This window comes from Grus americana, chromosome 6 (assembly GCF_028858705.1).
Source record: "Grus americana isolate bGruAme1 chromosome 6, bGruAme1.mat, whole genome shotgun sequence".
Taxonomy (NCBI): domain Eukaryota; kingdom Metazoa; phylum Chordata; class Aves; order Gruiformes; family Gruidae; genus Grus; species Grus americana.
In genome coordinates, this window is record NC_072857.1 from 14,363,517 (window position 1) to 14,380,244 (window position 16,728).

Genomic DNA, 16,728 nt, shown 5'->3' on the forward strand with positions numbered 1-16,728 from the left:
CTTCTAGCGCTCAATCCATAGGGCCGTATTTATGGCATACAACATCAAAAAGTAACACAAAAGACGAATGTTATCTGGCATCAGAAGTGAAATAAAAGTAGCACAGCAAAACCATGTGTACAATAGCAAGAAAATCGCAAAAAAATTAAACTTTAAATTACTAAAGCACATCTTTATTTTGCAATTAAACAATTAAGATCCACAAGTAAACTATATATATATTTTCAAGTCTGTACCTAGACAACTATTTGTCAACTGAAATTAAATATATCCACAAAATATGCATAACAGCATTTTTTCACATAATAGAATGAAATTTTACTTAAGACTAAAACAAGACTTGTTAAATGTTAATTAGCATATTTATCCTGGGAACTGCTGGTTTTCGGTAGAAGTTAGTGTATCATTTTAATGGCAAGAAATTTCATTTTATCAAAATGAGGACAAATGCATAAGGCCCTTTAAAGCATACAGTAGCTGCAGTGACAAAAGCTGAATTGATTTTCACATTGTCCAGTGTTGACCAATTTCAAGTTTCCACCATTTTCAACCAACCACCCCGGCTGTTTTGCCAAGATGTTGCATTTAGGTTTTGTTGTTTGTTTTGTGATTTTTTTGTTGTGGTTCCCCCCCAACCCTCATGTGCTTTTAAACAAATTTATAAGCAAAAGTCTACTTATGGGAAGAACCTTCCCATCCCCCCAAGCATTAATAAAGATACACAAGAGTTAGTCTAAACAACAAGAGAGCTATTCAACTCTGAGATGATTTACTTCACACTTGCAGTCCATCATTCAGCAGTATGAAACTGAGATGAAACTCAACTGAAAGCCACAGCTGGAAATGCAAATTAAGTACCAGAATTAACTAGCAAAAAATATTGCCACCATCTGATTGTTAATAATGATCTGAACAATATTCTTCCCTTTGTATTTACACACAGTATAGCACCTGTTACAGAAAAAACCCAAACCTTACACAAACAGCCCTGACAAATTCACTGGTTAAAATGGGATCACCAGTAAACAAACCAAACTAAATGGAAAACAAATCTGGATACACTGGATAAAATAAAACCTTTTTTTTCTTACCTTAATTTTCCTCTAAGCTTATTATGGGTTGTTACTGTGGTGCCCCAATGTATTGAGATAATTGCACTGGATCATTTATAGTCTAGTCTTTGTGGATATATTCTAGTTAAAGAAAACAACAGCTTAATGTAAACTGTTTAACCCTTTCACTTATGTCTTAGGCCCCTGGCCTAGGAGTAAAAGGGTGACACCTTCTTTAAACTTTGTTGTGCATTATCTTTAGTTATCAAAATTCAAATAAGTTAAGTAAAAAAAAATACTGATTTCCAGGTAATTGATCTAATGTTAAAAATAATGCTTAGCAGAAACATTTACAGTAAACATAGCTAATCTGCAGCTAGCTGAGAGAGATCACAGAGATAAATTTACGAGTACCCTGTAGTTTCTATTTGCACCATTTTTCTTTTCTTTTTTTTAAATGCAAGCTTTATATTCTTTTTAAGACAGGAAAATTGAGATGATAGAATTCATATCTTCTTAATATCTATTTTCTGAAAGTCCCTCAGGAACAGATGAACAATAAACCAGAAATGGTTGGAACAGAAAGCATTAGAATAGAAATCAATAGAAAGCATTCGTACCAGGGTGTAATAATCCAAATCGTCTCTGTACAGAAACCCATTAAACATCTCTCTCCAAACCCAATTTATTTTGTCCAATAGTTCAGTCAGTAGTAAGCATGAGATAAAGTGCTACTATTCAAACATCAAAACACTATGAAAAAAAACCACCCTTTAAAATTTGTAAGCTTGCTAAATATGAAATAACCAACAAACTGTCAGCCAGTCCATGAAACCAGAGTTCATGCTATAGCAGACTTGAATGACATATTTTAGTGGCTTTTTTTTTTTTTAAATGAGGCTACTGGTTCAAAGAAAACAAAAAGTCCATGTTTTTTAATTGAAAATTTCAGCATTTTTTTAAAAAGTGATTTATCTCAAATTTTTACCATTGAGCTCTCTATGAGCAAAACTTGCCAAAGCCAATAGCCAGACCTTACAGCTTATGCACCAGTTCAAAACTTGTAGCTGGAGAAGCCCTATGAACTGAAAAGATGCACATCTGTGGTAGCAACCAGCACAGAGGTAAAATCCAGTGTTAACAAACTGGCCTCCCAAACTTGCAGACTGCTAAACCAAAAAAAAAAAAAACCCCAACAAAAAACCCCAAACCAAACCACCATTAAAAAAACCCAGTTTCAATTTGTAACTGCAGTGGGATAACAGAGACTGGACAGAACAGTTATACTGAAACAAACCAACTATTTCCTCCTTTTAACAGCTTCCCAATCACCTCTAATTATAATCCCTGCGCTTTCACACAAGATCCACATCTAATTAATGAGTATCTTTTTCCAGATTTTGATATTGGATCCTAGCACTAAAAGTAGCAATGGAAAAGAGATTTTTGAGTCTCAAGAGAAAACGTGAGTACTTAAATTAGCAAATACACCCAGCCGGGGGGGAACTGAAATGTGAGCTACAAAAAGACTACAAGCAACATTAGAGGGCACCATTCCTGGACTTTGTGAAAGTCCAAATATGCAAAATTTAATTCAGACCATAACCTAACCATTATCCTCAGGGCTGAGGGTCTTGAAGATTGCCTGCATAGCGGCTCTACAGTCAAAACTACAGCATACGTATTGGACAACCTGCTTTCACTTGGAAATTGGTGGATCTGTAGAGTTTTCATGCTCATGCTAATTCCCTGAGCCATCAAACATCGCCCACACACCTGCACACACACTGCAGAAGCATAAAAATAGCTCATAATTAAACTCCACGGTGTACCTGGAGCTCCAGCATCTCTATGCCAGACCTTCCCTACGTCCCATCTCCCTGGGCAGTGCAATTGCAGCAGGTCTGCTGCATTTCAGCCCTTCCATGGGTACCACAAAGGTTTTGGGAAGGTCTCCATGGAACGTTGCTGGCTACATGGATTCCATAACAAACTCCTCATGTTCCTTCATCTCCCAACTGCATTCTCACCCTTTCTCTAATAGATGGTGTGCCAGACTTTAATGAGATATTCTGGAAGTGTTATTGCTTTATCTGTATGGGACATAAGCTTTCCAGATTTAACAGTGAAATATGGAAGAAACATCAGCTAGCATTAAATGTAGCGAGAAAAACACCCAGGCTTTCTCTTTTTCATAATTGGGAGAGAATATATAAAAATAAATGCATAAACCCAGTATTTTACTGCTTAAGAGTTGCAAGTTATTTAAAATACTGAATGCTTCCAAATTCAAGATAAATGAATTCTTCAGCTCTCAGATATCTGGTATACCTAAAGCATTATTTCTCAAAGTGGATTGGCTGATAATCTGTAGGTGATTTATTAAAAATTACCTGTATCTTATTTCATATTTAGCAAAAATAAAAAATGCCCCAAAACACTCAAAGCCCCTGCTAGAGCCCCATGTCTTTCTACTAAAAAACCCCTTCAAATCCATTTTAAACAAGAGATGGTAGTGGTAGTTTTCAATCCAAACCTAAGAGGAAAACAAAAGTCTTAACATTATACATTGGCACAAAATTGTCGTAATATTGCTCTTATTTACAATGAAAAGGTTTTTTTTTTTAAACTGGATTTGTATCATGGAAGTGTTACAAACATACTCTTTCCCACACCCACCCAGCATTTTTCCCAATCAAGTGGTATGAAAATAATTATTCATAAAATCCAACAGTCATAACACCAATCACATATAGGTCTATAGGTCATTATGTCTGAAAGATACATTCATGTTTTGTACAGCATGAAACATACAAAAACTTCTTTAAAAAACTCTTAAGGATGATACAGATCTTCATAACCCAAAGTAAAATATTTAGCAGTTTTGCTTTTTTTGGCCGTATAAAAATATTTTAAAGGCCATTTATACCACAACAGGTAGAAACATTTGAGCAAATGATTTATGGTGCAAGAAAGGCTTCAATGCTATTTTCTCTTTCCCAATCAGTTTTTGGTTACCTCTGTCCTGGCATTGGAGAAGCCCCAAAGCTCTTGATGGCCAATTATCTAAGAATAGTTACTTTGTTCCATTTCCCCCCCCAGTGCAACCAGTTAATACACTACAAATCAGCTTAAGTCAGTGCAGAGGAAGATTTTGAAGAGACCTATTATTCTTGCCTGTGTTTGTAATCAAAACAGTACTGACAGACGACCAATAAGTATCCCACACGTAATTGTGGTATAAATGGGTCTTTTGAACTCAAACTGCTTTGGCAACTTTACATAACAATATTTAAATATGTGACATACCAACGCTATATAATGTTGCTATAAACTCCATTTCTGATTTCCCTCAGAAAAAAAGGGCAAATGCTATTTTCATTTACAACTTGACTATGAAGAAAATTTATTTCAATATAACGGATGAATTATTTTAGCTTTTAGACATTAAGTGCTGAGTTTAAAATATCCTTCCAACTAGCTGGTATCTCAGCTAATAATCTCATCACATGGAAGTTAAAGCTTATACTTTCCTAAAGAAGAATTTTCTTTTGTTGCAAATGGCTTAAAATAAAACTGAGATTAAAGCTACCTTATTACTCTTTTTCAGTTGATCAGATCCAGAGATTCTTGTAAGATTCATTTTTCACTGAGGGATAACATTGATTTAAGCATCAAATCTAGAAATATAAGGAACAAGGCCACAGGCCACCTAATATTATTTTGTTTTCTAAAAATATTTAAAACTCTCTTCCATTTGGCATTGTGGTTCACGTTTATTACTATGTCATAAGCCAGGATTTCACTTTGCCTGAATCCCTTTTCACTCAATAGTTCATAGCTGATCTCTTTCAAATGTCCATAGAACACAGTATATTATATAATATAATTCTTCAATAGTTAAAAATTATATAGCGTAGAACTTTCCATTTTAATTCTATGCTCTATATAGCTTACAACAAAATTTACTGGATAAACGTTTTCAGGAAACCAATACAATAAATTAAAACTTTTAAATAGAGGGCACAAAGTTATGTTGTCACAGGGCAGTCAAAGAAGTGACTGATTTTTTTCTTACAGTATATTACACTGGACACCTTGCTTCTGACTTGTTTCTCCTATACTGGAAAAATATTTAAAAAATGGGACATTATGTATCTTTAGAATGAGCTCAGATACTGTATCACAGACATTTCTTAAAAATCTTCTACCTACTTAAATAAGAAGCAACCCATACCAACTGGAACAATTTTTCACAAGCATAACAGAAGGTGACTGGGGTCATCATGGAATTAAAATAAAGTTCTGGGACAACTTCATAGTGCTCTCCTCCCTTCCCCCCTACCCAAACAATTTAAAAAAAAAAAAAAAGGCAAACCTGTACGAACATGGCTTGAAATCAACTATAAGAACTTAAAGTAATTGGTTAGCAGATAATGGCATTAAATCGCATCTGATTGTAAGTTCAACTTAATTATCAGTGCTATTAAAGAGTTATGTTCTAAATGGAGTAAGACAGCTATTCTCAATAAAAGGATAAAACAAAGTATCAGTTTCTAATGACCTACCAGCATTTCATAGTAAGCTGCTAGTAAGTTACTAGTTGGAAGGAATGAAGGAATGTGTCAGATTTTTCACATAATTACAACACAGCAGCATACAATGCTCATTCATTAAGTTGGCAGAGGTGCTTTTGCTACCGAGAGTAGCACACAGGTACTTGTATAAGGAAAGAGGGAATGGTATTTCCATGACCCCTTGCGGTAACACATTCCAAGCACCAAGGGCCGTTTTAAAAATCTGAACCCATTAAGATAAATATGACAGGACAATACCACCCCCACAGAATCATGAGTGCCTTTCACTGGATGTACGCTGTAAGTCTCAAGGCACTTAAGGGGTTAAGACATAATGCATGCACTAGTTCCCATCACGTAATCTTAAGTCACATGAATCAGAATACACCAGTGTATGACACACAAGCTGTGTCAAAGAAATGCTGTTTATTTAACTTTTTTTTTTAATTTTTATTGTTATTGTTATTTTGTACAAGATGCTGGTAAGTGGGCATTATGCAGCTACTGCTGGGTTAACACAGACGCCAGCTTTCCTCTAACAACCAGCTGGTCTCTAGTAAGGGTGTCGGACAAAGTGTGCTGCATCAGTAGGCAGTGTGTATCTATCTAGTATCGGCAATATTGCTAATGTTGTAAAAAACAAAACAGTGAGAGTCTGTACATAGTAAATAAACCTAGCGCTGGAAAAAGACCATGGCTTAGTGTATTTTTTCATTTGTTTTTCATTTTAAGAGACATGGGTGTAAAACAGAGTGAAATAATTCCAAGCCTTGTTTGTAGCAATTCAACCAGAAGCGCAGTATATGGCACTACAATGAAATATCGTAGATTACCCTGAACACAATTAGTTCTTTCAGTTTATGGTTTGTTCGGAGCAAAGCACGAAAGTCTTCAAACAGATGAAGGTTAGAAGAGTTTCAGAGACTGATTTTGTTTCAACGTAAAGTGCAACAGTGCTGAAGTTTTCAAAGTCCTTTGTCAATTCTTTGCTGTACTTCACTATCATTTCCTGCAAGCAGTATTACGGCACAAAGAATGCTGCCAGTTCATTATAGAGGACAGGATTCCTCAACTGATATCCTAGGTTTTTTGCTCTTTACTTATGCAGTGATGCTTGTAAAGGTTTAATAAATCCTTCTTCATACACCTTCAAAATAGCTTCACATACAAATCTGTATTGACTCTGAAAAGGAAAGTAGATTCAGTAAATTGAAAAGAATATAATTGTCATTTGGAAGCAGAAAAGGCCTGTAAGATTTCCCCATCCCATTCTCTTGACAGGCCAAGAACTGTGCTTCAAAGTTAGCTTAGGAAACACAAAACAACAGGAACTTTGTAATAGAACATCTTATTTCTCAACAGAAGAATAGGATGAAGGGCACTCACCAACATATACCAAAAGTCATACCCACAAAACCAGTACTATTATTACAACATCATCTATTTAGTAATTTTCTGCTCTTCATTTCATTGCTGAAGTTTCACTGACCTGAGGTTTCCATGCATTTGGATTTAGAAGCTAGAGTTTCAAAGCACTTTTTCATACTTACATTAATTCTGGCACGTTACTGACACCTCCCTCAGAATTTGATAAAAAAGAAAATCGTTTCATGTTTTCAAAGCTAGAATTCTGCAATGTATTCAAGCCTAGCACCTCCATACATAAAGGCCACTAATATTTTGTTTTAAATAAGTAATAGTTAAAAAACCCAACAGTAATCAAATTAGAACATAATGAAAATAAAATAAAATGAAATAAAATCACTGTTTTGTAGAGCACCAAAACCAACACTGAATACTGCATAATAGTGTATATGCTGGTTGGAAAGCCAGCATGCCTGTCTTTTCAGTGTTGTGGAATATCCCTCTATACAGTAATTAGTGATGTCAGATCTTAGATGGGCACAGTAACAGATTCAGTCATAAAATCATAATTTACTGTACTGTTGCATGCATATTAAAATAGTTAAATTTATACATATTTGTGTAAAATACTTATTTAGCCTCCAGTGCTCCCTGAAGGAGACTCTGTACTCTCCTCATATGGCACACACAGCAGAGACCCACGCGTAGGGCCATCTTGTGGACATTGAGTGAATCCTTCAGGGTATACAAAATCAGGAAGAGAGTGCCAAAGGAGAAATTACAATAGCTAATGTTTATGAAATCTTAAAAGCCAAAAAAAGGTTGCACTTCAAGTCTTTTAATAAATTAAACACCTGCGTTTCACTGAAGCTTGAAGATTCTGGTTTCTCTAAGAAAAATGAGACCAGAAGATATTTAGCACATGCCATGAAAACAAGATAGTTAAAAACCCCTTACCCCTGCACCTCCTCCCTTTACTAATAAAACTCTTCCTCTCTATGTATGCTAGAGAGATATGCTATTCATACTGTATAGTCATCAGAAACAGCAAGAGCCATTCTTTATTATTTTTCATGTATCATCATCTTCCTCATCCTTCTTGTCCTACCTGAATAATACAACTTTTTTTTAGTGGAACATGAATATTGGTCAGCAGTATTGAATGACAGATGACCTAGAAATGGAAGCCCATATACACTTTTTATCAGTTGGAATAGTCTCTGAAGAACTTGAAAGGCTTATTGAAATTTGATTAGAGGAACAGCAGCAGGGACGTTAAAATTACTACAATGAGCAACTACCTTCAGGTAATTGTGGGAGAGATTTGATACTGGATGTAGTGCCTTTTCTTCTTCAAAATACTTTCTCTTTAAATGCTATATACTATGAGTAAAACTATACACCTGATTACTGACAAAAAAATGAAAAACTTGAAACTGGTTCAAGCCTGGAACAACCAAGAGTCTGAAGCCTTTTTTTTTTTCCCCTCTTTTTTTTTAAGACAACACAACTCAATCTTTTGACCCTTTTTAGGTATTTTCTAAAAACGTAAACACAAACTGCTCTCTGAGATACACAACACCTGACTGATACAAATAAAAAGTTTCTAAATTTGTTCTAAAATTTTTACAATTCTGAAATATAATATATTAAAACAACATCACAATTATCTCAAAAAACCCAAACGTTATAGATCCAGGAAAAAACTTAGCATCTTAAAATACAGTAAATGTGAAGAGAGCATCAAAAGAATCATGATAGCAAGTTACTTTTTTTTTAGACTAAACACACTTAAAATTATTTTGATATATCTTGCATCAGATTTAATTACATTGATTTTTAAAAAAACTAGTTCTCTGATTATTGATTGATGGGTATTGATTGACGAGATGCTCAACATGAGCAGGCAGCGTGCGCTTGCAGCCCAGAAAGCCACCCGTGCCCTGGGCTGCATCAAGAGAGGTGTGACCAGCAGGTCGAGGGAGGTGATCCTGCCCCTCTACTCGGCTCTTGTGAGACCCCACCTGGAGTACTGCGTCCAGCTCTGGGGGCCCCAGTACAGGAGAGACATCGAGCTGTTGGAGCGAGTCCAGAGGAGGGCCACAAAGCTGATCAGAAGGATGGAGCACCTCTCCTTTGAGGACAGGCTGAGAGAGTTGGGGTTGTTCAGCCTGGAGAAGAGAAGGCTCCAGGGAGATCTAATTGCGGCTTACCAGTATCTGAAGGGGGCCTACAGGAAAGATGGTGAGGGGCTGTTTATCAGGGACTGTAGTGACAGGACGAGGAGTAATGGGTTTAAGCTGAAGGAGGGTCGAATTAGATTAGATGTGAGAAAGAAATTCTTTACTGTTAGAGTGGTGAGGCACTGGAACAGGTTGCCCAGAGAGGTTGTGGAGGCCCCATCCCTGGAAGTGTTTAAGACCAGGCTGGATGAGGCTTTGGGCAACGTGGTCTAGTGGAGGGTGTCCCTGCCCGCAGCAGGAGGGTTGGAACTAGATGATCTTTAAGGTCCCTTCCAACCCAAACCATTCTACCATTCTATGATTCTATTACCTCCCTTTAATTGAGTCACTACAGGGCAGAGTTGAGGCTTGTTTTCACTGTAACTAAGGCAACATAAAATCACTGAACTGCATCACTGAAGGTTTTTCTTGCATGTCTGGGATCTTTCTGTGTTTGCCTTTTATGCTATTCCCATTCTTAACACCTGGAATTAGGCTCCTGCTTTCTCCACTGAGATATTTGTACACTATTGAAAACTGGTGCTTTTTGACATTAATTTCCAGGTATGCCTAAAACAGCTGCTGCTTTTCTAAGCTTTCTTTGTAGAAATTTAGAGACTTGCTCCTTTCCAATCGCTTTAGCAATTTATTCCTGCCTGGAGCCAAAACTACTGCTACACTGGGTAAAGGTGACCTCTTTGCCATATGATCAACAGCAAGTGTATTAAAAATCCATCTAATAATATGACTAGATAAATGTTATTACTCTTCTGCAATATAGAACAGCAAGTATGATACTCACAGGTGTTTGGATCATCATGGCTCTTTGATCTCTCATGGTTCTTACAATATCTAACGGATAAACAGGCTGATTGCACTCAATGAGACACATAGCTGTCTCCATAGTGATAAGAACTCCTGTCCGTCCAATCCCAGCACTGAAAAAAACAACAAAAAACCAAAAATGGAAAGTGTAACAAAGTGTCTGGAATAGAGTTCATACTTAAAGATCGTATGTTCCTAAAAGGTGTTTAAAAAAAAAAAAAACCCAAACAACTAAGACCCTTCTTCTTAAGGATTCTCATGATTGATCATTATGATTCCCATACTACTAGGGCAGGGGTTAGACAGATTGTGTCACTGGAAGCTTCCATCCTGCCCGAACAGAGCAAAAAACAATCAGTGCAGAATTGTCAGTCCTTTGAAGAGGGACTATCTTAACCCAGCCATCCACTGGAGCAGAATTTACAAGCAGATATTTATTCAGATCATATTATAAACCATACTAATACCTAGACAATAACAAAACACAGAGATACCTAGCAAACATTGTGCACTTTGAGTCAATTTGACCGTTACTGGAACGACTGTTACTGGAATGTTAGGCTGATTTGATAAAATCATGTGTATGTATGTATGTTCCTGAAGTGACCCACACCTTGATATTTCAGAGTAAGGAACAGAACAATTACTAGAAAGCATTGGAGGATGACAATTTTCTTAGTATTAAAAAAGTACAAGAAAGATCTAACTTGTGTAGATTGAAAAGGAATACATATAGCAATCCCTTTCTAGATAAGGAAGAACCATAACATATACATCTCAGAGTGGCAAAATTGTTAAGAGAACTTGCGTGAATCATCTTTAGCTTAAAAATAAAACAAATCTAAAGATTTTTCTGCATTGGATTGCATATACATACACTTTCCCACAATTAGCAATGCTCAAAGACTGAATATTTAACTCTGAACTTCATAATCAGTTTTAAGTATTTCAGTCAATAAATGAAAGTGTTTACTTCTAAATTAGTTAATATAAACATTCCAAACTTTGAAACTTAATTGTTCTGATTTTGAAGCATAACTTCAAATTAAATCTGGTCAAACTATGGCTTTAAATCTTTGTCCAGAAGGTGGCATCAAAGCTACTATATATTTCAGTGATGTCATGAGAATTTTATGACAAGATGTAAAAGTGCTAGTTATATAAAATTATTCAATAGCATTTTATATTTCTAGAATTTATACATACACAATTTACATGCAGAATGCTTTATCAAATCCAAACAGGAACAGTATCTGTCAGAGAACCTAATGATTCATTTTACAACTTCCAAAGATTCAGAGAAGGGCAACAACACTGATGGAAAGTGTGATAGTTTCCATATGATAAATATCAGGTAGGCTAGAACTCCTCAGCTTGGAAAAAGAAATCATTGACTGATGGAGCAGAACACTGAGACAGGACATGAAAATCATGAAGGGCCAGTATCATTCTGGTACTGGTTTCCCTAGTTAATAAGATTCATCCTGACCAGCATAAAGCAGAAGAGAGAACAAAACCAATTAAATATAATTTCTAATACACAAAGTGTTACAAAGAGAAAACATTTTTCTTTCATCTTCTTCAATAAATGTCTAGTTTACTTGTAGATTAGATAGTCTTTAAATTGATTTTATCCCTTAAACCTCTCAGCATCTCTCTGAAACAGGAACAATGCACACCTGAACCAGGAACACTGACTGTCTGGGGAGCATTCAGGAATTTGGAGGTCAAATTTTATTCAAACGTTCATTTGAAGACATTTGGCATTATGCATTATTATAGTTTACTAATTAGGCATTTTAAAGGATTAAGATTTTGAAATTTACTATAGGAATGTAGAATGCTATTAAAAACTATTCACCAGAAAAAACCTCATATTTCATGTGGACTTAAACATCTGAGTAACAGAGTTATTTTAATTCATGACAAAAGTAGATTGTTGAGAAAAATGTGTCATCTTGATGTATGCATCAAAATGTCATGTAGCCTAAGACTGCAGATTTGATAGAAAATATCTTTTATTTGATCATTGCATATATCACCCATGTTTTCTGCCATGGATTATTTATACAGCTATTCAGTTTTGTAGAATAGTCATCATGAGGAAAATGTTCCTAAGTAATTTTTTGCCGTTTCTCTGAATTATTATATAGACTGTTAGCACAAGCATTTAAACTGTAAACAAAACAAAAATCAAAACCAACAAAATCCCTGCACAGATCAATGCATGTAGATACTCAAAATTTTGCTTATTGAAACATGACTACAATTTTAATTAATTCGTATGTTGAGTTCTCCTGTCATTCCCAAAGCAGACACAATTAAATATTTAGTTCAACAACAAAGCACAGAAAATCTATTTGATGATAAATAAGTTCAGTTTGATGATTTAATCAAGTTGGAAAAAAATGGGATACCTGCAATGAACAACAACAGGTTCTTCTCTGCCAGCCCTCTTCTTCCGCACAAGACACACAAAATCTAGGAAATCGCTGGAATCATCAGGCACCCCATGATCAGGCCATGCTATATACTGGATTTGGGTTAGTTGGCGGCTTTCCTCTTTCTAATCAGAAATAAAAAGTTTATTCAAGGGTAATTCAGGTCCAAAAAAACCCCAAACAAACCCAAAACAAAACCCAAGCCAAAAATAATTTTTTTTAAAAAAAGAAGGTACATTTAAGCAACCTGTACCCATCATAAAAGTGGCTTCAGGCAACTAACAGCACTTCATTAATGTTAATCCTTGCTCATCCTGGATTTTATAATTACATTTTTTTCTTAAAACCAGAAAAGGCAATCTACATATGTTTATATCGCCAACGCATTAAAAAAAATTACATGCTATGTAAAAGCAAAGCAGTTCAACGATACCAATGGTCTATCTGAACACTACATGTATGAAAAGGTGGTCAAATTTTTTGCAAAACAAACTTAACAGAAGGAAGTGCTATCTTACTAGATCAAATGACAGAACTGGGGTAGGGAAGGGAGAGGCAGGACTTCCAGATACAAAAGCTTTCCCCATGTGAACAACAGTATTGTTTTGGCTTTATCTTCATCTCTAATTTTGTCCAGCATACACTATACGATGCAGAATGACATTGTTTTCAACTCCCCCCTGCCCCCTTGCTGTAATATCACAAACATATTCTGTCCCTGGTTAGTGAAGGGGACAGGCCATACAATCATTGTAAAAGCAGCATTTCAAAGAACAGGAGTTACTGCACTTCAAATAACCTTTAGGCACAGAATCATTTACAGAGGTTCCACTGCTGATAACCAACGAGCAATTGTCCCAATAGCACACAGGGAAGGAATTTTAACTGCAAATTGACTAAAAGGCAGCTCTATAAAACTGCTATCTCATCTGGTAACCCAAGCAGTGAGAAATAAGTATGTGCACTAAGTTAGAGAGAGTAATTTCCAAACAATTCTGAGATTGAAATGCTATCTGGGGAAGCTCTGAAAACTACATGTGCCCTGAAAATCATGCAATGCATGTTCAAAAAGGTCCTTGTTTCCATGTAGTAACCAATCCCAATTCATCTTCCTCTCAGCAGGATTTATCTTCCACCTACTTGCACGTATACTCCAAGATGGAATTATTAAGAACTGTTTGCCTCTACAAAGACAGATTTTCAGTTGCAATAATGAAATACCTCTAGTGTCTCATGTTTTGAAAACATTAAGGGAATAACAAGTTTCTCAACTTCTTTAATTACTCTTTTTCTTTGGCCAGGGCATGAAAGACACCAGTAAAGACTTTTAAGACAAATAATACATCTTATGTGATTTGAAACCAATTAATATGATTATGGAAACTGAATCGTTGTGATACTTTGCTAGCAAAAGGTTTGTTCTCATTCTAAGAGCAGAATTTATGCTAGCTAAGTACATGGCAGTATGACTAGTTTTCTAAAGGTTTCTAGAAATAAACAGTTCTATTTATGTGGATATGCCACCAAGTTGAAAAGAAAGTCTGGTTAAGTAAGTTTCAGCTAGTCTGTGAAGATTCCACAGATTAATATTTAAAAATACATATTATGATTTTACCTCCAGATTTGTCAATGTCATTTCTCGGAAGACATAAGCAGGATTTCCTTCTTCTGAATGGCAGGTAATCTGGAAATTCCCGTATGATGAGCTTCCTGATGGCTCTGGCCAGTATTGATGGCATTTAACCTAAGGCCAACACATTTTTAAAAATGCCTGTGTTTTAATTCACAGAGTATTATTTCCATTCTCTCAAATATCTTTGTTTATTAAAGACTATTTTGATAATTTTGTAATTACTATTAATTTACTTACCAAATAGATTGTGTTACCTAATTATTGTCCATAAAATAAGGTATTGCAGAGATTTCCTGGTCCACTTTTCAAGAGAACACATGCACCAGCTCTTGAGGTTAGTTTAAATGAAAATGGATGCCTTTAACTTTCATTACAACTTAAAAAAAAAAGTTTATCTATAAATATTCCTTCTCAACACTTGAATGAGAAAGATGCTGCTTTATCAACATTTCTGACCTCTAAAATCCCAATCTAATCTTCTCAAAGCACATTTATATGGGAAAAGAACAAATGAAAAAATGCAATAAGCAACAAAAAAGTTGCTGAACTAATGCAGAAATTAGGGGGGGTGCAGATGGTGGACTTCAAAGACTCTTGATCAAGTCATTGAATGTAAACAAAAACTTCAGATGCTAAGATTTTCAGATATATCGCTTAAACACCTGATTACAGAGGTCATTTCAGCTCAAGTGCACTTTTGGTTTTCCAACCCACCTGGCGATTCTTTAAGAGCAGCCAGATTTGCAGACTTCCTGCTCCACTGAGACATCCTGGCATGCAGTGGGATAGTGATGTCAGTAGCCTCATGATCAGCTTTAGAGCAGGGAGTCTGCCTATGGGTATAAGACAGATAAGTCCTTTTATTTCATTATTAAGCAGCTCTCCAAAGAACTCCACAAATATCATTATTGAAGGGGTGCCCGAACCTCAGAGAACTGCTATTGCAAGTCTGTTCTTAGCAGATCTGCAATGAAAACTGAAATTAAAAGGGCACTTGTACCGAAATTCCCTCTGAGCATGTTTATTTGGGAGCAGGCAGCATCATGCTAACATTGAGTCACTGAAAAACGGTTTAAAAACTCTGCATCTCCCCTTCAATTATTGCAATTATATTTAGAGGCCTGACCTACCAGCAAATACATAGTTATTAAAAAGTTAAAATATATACAGACAGCTGAACTACAGTCCGAGTTGATCAGAACACCCACAACCTACTATAAATCCATCTTCAAAAGAAAACCTGAATGTGGAGAAATTCCACTAAACTACTATTCCAGATTGTCATTTCTGTCCACACACTCAACCAGCCAGTGCTACTGTGAATGCTCCAGACTGCAAACTCAGTAACTCTGGAATTACACTGTGTGTATGACTAGATTTGATTGTTTTGACTGTTTCCAAAGGACGAAGCTGCATAATAAACAAAGCTATTAAGGAGAAACTGTAGCTTAAAAAACAAAAACAAAACCAAACAAACCACAAAATACACCCGAGGCCTTTTACAGCACCATACACAATTATTTTTAGTAATTTATAACTCTAATTACTTTATTACTCGTGCTCTACTTTTACAGATTTTTTTGTATGGAAATGACTTAAAGGACAATGATTCTTTCGTATGATTAAACAAATGTTTATAAACACAGAAGAAAATTTTATGAAAAATTTTAGATTTCAAACTTATCAAGGATTGTCTTAAAGACAGCCATCCAGTCATGGGATCTTAACCCTACAAAGCTATGTTAGGCTGCCTTAAAAATCAATCTCTCTACAGGTCAAAGAACTAATCGTGAAAAACCAATGAAACTTCTTGGAGTTCCTTCATTTGAAGTTTAGAGAAAAAAAAAATCCTATGAAAGTAAATTCTAGTTGCTTTTTACTTTACAATAGAGAATAAAACAAAGATGCCTAAAAGTATTTTAAGAAATATGTGAAAACTTGAATGTATTTCAGAACTGAACAAAGTTTAAGTATTTGCTATATTAACAGTATCAGAAGGTTTAAAATGTAAGTCATCATCACAACAGTACTAGGAATGCACTGCCCTTATTAAAAAAGTCATATAATATGTCATAATAGTATATTCCTCTAATCTTTTATATGCTAATCACTAACAGATTTTTAGAAGATTATGCAAGTAGTATTCAAGGAAATAATTTACTTACTCTGCCTCGTTCAACTTGAGTTGTTAACATTACAACCATAGATGAGCCTTGTTCCCAAGTCATCTGCCAAAAATCAGGACAAGTGTTCGGTAATGGACCTTGACAAGCAATGTACTGGTTTATTATTGTGGAAGAAGGGATTTCCATCTAAGAGAAGACAAAGTTATTATTTTAATTCTTACTGCAAATGTAAGTCAGGCATCAGACATTTAGTGCTTAGTAACTAACAAATTAAAAAAAGCATCAGCTATATTAATTCTATGTATTATGAGTTAGTAAATATGGATTGGCACAGATAAAAGTCTTCTAAATGTTTCATATGCAAAATTATTACAAAGATCCAAGTACACTTCACATATTAACTGACAGTTATGTAGTTGCCATAATCAAGAAATGATAGACCAGTTGGCAAATAATTCAGGTGCAAACATTTCATGCTCTGTGGGTT

At 35.4% G+C, this 16,728-nt stretch overlaps 1 protein-coding gene across 3 annotated transcripts in view; it reads right to left on the reverse strand.

The window, feature by feature from the left end:
- Positions 1 to 4,141: 4,141 nt before the first annotated feature.
- The window catches only part of PTPN4 (protein tyrosine phosphatase non-receptor type 4), a 114,176-nt gene continuing 101,589 nt past the window's right edge, over positions 4,142 to 16,728 (reverse strand). For 2 of the 3 annotated variants that reach the window (XM_054830966.1, XM_054830967.1), the window contains 5 exons: positions 16,281 to 16,427; positions 14,098 to 14,226; positions 12,459 to 12,607; positions 10,019 to 10,154; positions 4,142 to 6,812 (listed from right to left, as the gene is read on the reverse strand). In XM_054830966.1, coding sequence (XP_054686941.1) covers positions 6,726 to 6,812; positions 10,019 to 10,154; positions 12,459 to 12,607; positions 14,098 to 14,226; positions 16,281 to 16,427 — 648 coding nt within the window. In that variant the 3' untranslated portion in view covers positions 4,142 to 6,725. Of the gene's footprint in view, positions 6,813 to 10,018; positions 10,155 to 12,458; positions 12,608 to 14,097; positions 14,227 to 14,829; positions 14,949 to 16,280; positions 16,428 to 16,728 lie in introns of those variants that run through there. The other variant, XR_008577806.1, reaches the window with a different exon arrangement.